Genomic DNA, 5,817 nt, shown 5'->3' on the forward strand with positions numbered 1-5,817 from the left:
GAACCAATTGGTAATCCGGTCTTATATTCCCGAAGAAAAGACTAGAAATATCAATCACCTCACAATAAATTAACTATATGGTAGTAGAAGAAGTTATTGTGGAATCACAAAGAATGAGACAAAGAGCTTTGTGATTACTTTTTATATCTTACCTATCAGAGATAAATCTCGAGAAAATCTTAGAGAACATAGTCTCAATACGATATAACAAGTAAGATCAAAACACACAACTCCATATAGTTGGGTTTGGCTTCAGAATCCCAATGAAGTCTTTAAGTCGTTAACCTATAATGGTTTTAGGAAAAACCTAGGTTAAAGGAGAATCGATTCTATTCGCAACTAGTATCACACATAAGTGTGGGTATTAGGTTTTACAGTTGCTAGAGTTCTTTGTTATACAATCTTCAAATCAGGGATTGATAGCTTAAAAATAAAGCAATTAATTTTCACCGTTAGATGAAAACCTGATTTAAGATTCAAGCTAAGTTTGCTCAAAACCAAAGCAGTATCTCTCCACCGTTAGATGGTCTTAGCTTGTTACACACAAATGAAATATACCTTCATTTACATATGGGTAACCGTACCTAAACATGTATATTGAGTTGGCTCTACAATAGTTAACCGAAGTTATCCATATGAACGCTTTTGTCTTAACCACATTCATCTAACACTTATAGATCAAATATGATGATCAATCAATCATGAAAGATAATCAAATGAATCTAATTGTGTCACTCATAGAGTTGTTCAATTGTTTATATTCTCATGAGTTACGGTCTGAGACGGCAGTATGCATACCGTTTGCAAATTGTTGGACAAGACCAAAGTCCGGAACTTAAGTTTGCGTACCCATTTGCAAACTAAGTGGTTAAAGTTCTAAAATCGGTTAAGTATGATTTCATACTCATGAAAAAATACATTTATAAATTAAGAAATGCAATCTTTGCAAATCGTGGCTTAATGTTCATGAATTGATTCTTGAATAAGTACTTTGTACAATCATGAATCAAATCCAATTTTGCTTCAATTGTGTCTTGTATACTTCAATATTGGTTCCCGGACTTTAACAGTTAAAACTGTTCGCATACTGGTATGCAAACTTGGTTTCCAGACCTGAATCAAACCACAACAGTTTGCATACTGATATGCATACTGTGTTATATCCATACAAAGGTTAATTGTTCTAAACTCCCATTTCAATCATTGAAACATCATTCGAATACGACAACAGATGTCTCACGCAAACTATTAGCTTATAATAAATTTTCAAGTGATCGAATGATCAATGCGAAACATTCCGAGTCGAAATCAAATGATTGTCTCACACAAATCATGTAAGATGTTTCAAGGAAATTTTCACATGATCATATTTTGACTTATTATTTAGTTTCCAATAAATAAATTGTTTCCAACTAAACTCGTCAAGAATAATGATAAACGTAGCTAAAGCAAAAAGCTTCCAACGCATATTTCGAGAAATAGATAACATTGTTAAACTCATCTCAAAATATCAAATGTGTATAATGTAAAAGTCTATATAGCTATACAACTTAGTCTCAATAGAAGATAAAATAGAATAGACTTCTGAGTGATAGATAAGTTTTAGAACAAAAGCCCTGCTGTGAAAGAGATATGGTTGTTGAGTTCATTTATAACTATGAAGGAACTATGGTTTCTGAGAAATGAGTGTACTTATGGAAATGGGAAGTGTGATCAGAGTGTCACCAAGAAGAAAATTTAACAAGCAATATCTGACAGTGATTTAAGACTGAAAGCTAATATGTGGAACAAACAATATGACCTACAAGTTTTCAAACATTTTGGACTGAAGACAAGGAGTGTTAAAAGTATGATTATTAAAGAAGTGTTCTTTCAGCTGCCAGATCAGGGTAAGTTACTACTGTGCTATGGTGGTGCATCTAGAGGAAATCCAGGGTGTGCTGGTTATGGGTTTGTGGGAAGACTCAGTTCTGGAGATTTTGTAATAGCCATTTCAGGGGGACTGGGTATATCAACTAATTATTATGCAGAGATTTTTGCAATCTTAATGGCAGGAGAGTGGGAAATACATCATGGTTTCAAAGAACTGGTGTTTAGAACAGATTCACAAGCAGTCATTAATGCATTTCAGAGTAACAATCTTCCATGGTTTGCAGCCACAAGATGGGAGAAGATCTGTTTTGAAGTAATATCCTGGAGTTTTAAGCACAGTTACAGAGAAGTAAATTTCTCTGTTGATAAAGCTGCAAAGAGAGGTGCACTCTTGGGCAGAGGTGAACAAAGAATATATGAAAGAAAACCATCCTTTTTGAGTAATCTAGAAACCCCATACCAAGTGTATTTTAGATTTTGTTAGTAACCTTGTATGGGTGTTCCCTTTTTGTTTTTCTTTTTTAGTTCTCTTTGATGTAATTTGAAGTTTTTTTGGTTATTAATAAAATTTCATTGTTAAGCAAATAAAAAAAAGATAGATAAGTTTTAGTCTCCGCATACCTTTTTTGATGAAGTTCCTCCAAGCTCTTCTCAGTAGGTCTTCGTCTTCAATCGATGAACGCCGTGAAGTCTAAAGCTCAACTACAAATTCTATCATAATCCAATACATAGTTATAAGTAGACAAGAAATCAAGACTTATAGTTTTGATCACCTAAACTTGATAAACAAGCTTGAGATAGCAACGCTTGCGAGTTCGACCCAGCAGTGCTTTAACAATCTCCCCTTTGTCAATTTTAGTGACAAAACAATCAATACATATGGATTACAAAATAAATAAACTTTGTAGCTTCTCATCCAACATGCTTGATTTCCTTGGTTCTTCAACATTCCTTGAATTCTTCGCCACTCCAAGTACTCCAGTGATTCTGAGCGTGTCCAACTCAGCATCATTGTTGTTGAAGATCCGTAGCCATAACAATAAGAAAACAATTGTTCTCAATTATTGTTATACAGTGTCATAGTATTATTACACAACATCAAAGTTCAATTGTATCACAACTAAAGCTGGCAAACGGGCGGGCCGGGGCAGGCTTGTTACGGGTCATACGGGTTCGGGTTAACACGGGCCAAAACCTGCCGGTCGATATTCTTTACGGGTGGCCATTTCTTCAACTCGCGCCCGTAACAGGTAAAGCTTGCGGGCTTACGGGTTAACCCGGATTCTTCAAAATTAAAATTTAATTGAGTTAATTTTTGGTCCTGTTTAAACTTTAACCATCTGCAATCTCTATTAAATACAGAAATTAAACACAAATCCATTCAATTTCAACACAAAAATCAAACACGGAGCAATGCAACACAAAAATCAAAACCCATTTTCAATCTTTATTCAATTTCTGAAACTCCATCTTATTCCCAATCGCAGAGCTTCATACCAACATTTCCATTTCACACCAACATTTCCATTTAGTTGAGGACCTGATAATTTTCTGATTTGGAAAAAACAAAGCAATCATAAACTCAGTATACTAACAATACTAAAAAACTGAAATAGAGAAGGTTGATGTTTGGGATTAGTCTTCTTACAAATCTGTAACGGATGTGCCGGTGCAGGTAAGTAGGTAACACCTTTCCAATTGATCCCTATTCCACAAGGGTCTCCACCGTTTGCAATACATCCTGTTAGTTGTGGTGGTGAGTTCAAACTCATGACCCCAAGAGCATTAGCCGTAGATTAACGACATGCAGAGAGGGATCCTCATTAGCTAATTTTTTTTTGCAATCATCGTGGAAACGACACGCCTAAAAATCATCAAAATCTCAATCGAAATCTATAGATTAAAATAGCTTTAGGAAATTAATCTGTGAGACAATTGTAGCTTTCCTTCATCGTGTAAAGAGAATTCATAGCAATTACCAGTACAACTATAGATTAATTAAATGAGTAATCTAAGAAAGATTTAGATCTGATTGTAAATTCTAAATAGAAAAAGCAAAGGTATCAATATGTAAAAGACAAGATGAACCCTAAATAAAATTAAAATCTTGGTACTGGTACTTCATATTTTTGAGAAAAGTTGAAATGGGTTTGGAGAATAAGATCTACTGATTGTAGATCTGCAGCAAAAGCTCATTTTGAACCAAGATTAAAAGGTAGATTTTTCGAAGTTCTTGTAAAGATGGGGATTTTAAGAACCTAAAATCTACTAAACTCAGTTCTGATAGCGATGAGACGATGGCTGCAGCTGCGAGTGAAGAAAAGCCAAACATTTTAGCTTATTAGGGTTATAAAATGGGTAACATTTTGTGTATATATATGATCCACATGGGTTTACGGGCCGGGACGGGTTTACCCGTTTTCTCACAAGCCGACATTTCTCCAACCCTAACCCGGCTTGTTTAGACAACCAGCCAAGCCGGGCGCGGGTTTTCACGGTCCGGGCAGGGTGAATTCGCAGGTTTTGGCTTATTTGCCAGCTCTAATCACAACCTTGACAATAATACTATGGTGATATGTATTACTCCCCCTTAGTCAATACTTCAGATCACAATTAAAACCACTCCCCCTTACATAATGATCCGTAAACCATATGTATGTAGTGTGAACTACAAAATAATTCTCCTCCTTTTTGTCAATATAAATTGCCAAAGGTACGAAAACTAGCGGGATCAAATGAAATTCTCAAAGAGATTATTCATGACTAAAATAGAACATATCAACTTGGTTTCGATGATTTCACATAGTCGAAACTTAGTGTATTCATCAAGGAGTTTATAAAGATACAAGATAACTCCTACAATATTCCACAGCCGCACTCCCCACAAAGATTTGGCAATCAAGCACAAGTTCAATTAAGAACTCTCCCCCATAAAATTTCATTCCGAAAGAACAACAAGAGCGACCTTACTTTTACAAAAAAGAAGGATTTCTTTGGACATTAAAAAATTACATGAAACATGAAATTTGTATCCAGAAAACTCGAATAAATTAACCACAATAAGACCTTAATGATTAATTTAATCGAAGATGCTCAACATAAGAAAACTTACGTAGCCATACAGTACTTTCACATAAAAGTGGATCAGGGAAAGATCAATACTGCGGAATATTCAAAAGTTCATTCTATATTTTATCAATATTTGCATAAAGACACAATAAACTTAACTTTTGACATATATGAGATACTCATAGTTCACGTACGTAAACACACATATCCCATGAAATATTTTTGCAATATATAAAACCAATAAAGATTAATACTGCAAAATTATCTTCCAAATAACTTAGAAATCTAAAACATTGCAAGATGAAAATCGTTGGCAATAGCTATGTGTAATCACAATATTTGTTATTCCAAACCCTTGTTATCCTTCTTAAAACACAAGAATAAATTCTCACAAGAAGTTTCCTAGACAAAATAAAATCTAACTCCTAAAAGTAAAAACAAACTCAACTAAAGTCAAAGAACGCTTTCGGAACTCTCAGGAGTCTTGAGACCTTTGAGCTTGTGATTGACAGCATCTACTGCTTCTTCGGAGAAGATATCCTCATTGAGAAGATCCTTAACATGTGTCTTCATGAGAATAAGGTCAGAGTTAACCTTTTTCAACTCAGTTCGTAACACATCGAGACCTTTCATAGTATCAACGAGCTGCAGTTTTTCTTCCTCAAAGTATTTAAGAAAATCATGAACCACTTCAGCAGAAACCATTTCCTCATTCTCTACATCTTGATGAGTATAGGTATATGAGACATCAGAATAATCATCAGGATTTTGAGCTTGGACATCGTCATCATCTACTAGGGTTCTTTTCTTCTTTCCTTTGAAACCGTAACCCATACCTTTATCAAGAAACCTTTCGTAAAATCACAAGAGCGAGAA

The 5,817-nt window shown here is 34.8% G+C and overlaps 1 protein-coding gene and 1 long non-coding RNA gene across 2 annotated transcripts; one reads left to right on the top strand and one right to left on the bottom strand.

Annotated features, from left to right (window-relative positions):
• Positions 1-1,780: 1,780 nt before the first annotated feature.
• LOC113315829 lies at positions 1,781-2,417 on the top strand. Its single transcript, XM_026564080.1, has 2 exons — positions 1,781-2,273; positions 2,398-2,417. Exons 1-2 carry the CDS (start codon positions 1,781-1,783, stop codon positions 2,415-2,417), a joined length of 513 nt encoding a protein of 170 aa, XP_026419865.1.
• Positions 2,418-3,157: 740 nt separating this feature from the next.
• LOC113319196 lies at positions 3,158-4,204 on the bottom strand. Its single transcript, XR_003345210.1, has 2 exons — positions 3,521-4,204; positions 3,158-3,423 (listed from the first exon to the last, which is right to left on the bottom strand). It is a non-coding gene; the product is annotated as an uncharacterized LOC113319196 (long non-coding RNA).
• Positions 4,205-5,817: the final 1,613 nt, after the last annotated feature.

The sequence above is a fragment of the Papaver somniferum genome, chromosome 10 (genome assembly GCF_003573695.1).
Source record: "Papaver somniferum cultivar HN1 chromosome 10, ASM357369v1, whole genome shotgun sequence".
NCBI classification, from domain to species: domain Eukaryota; kingdom Viridiplantae; phylum Streptophyta; class Magnoliopsida; order Ranunculales; family Papaveraceae; genus Papaver; species Papaver somniferum.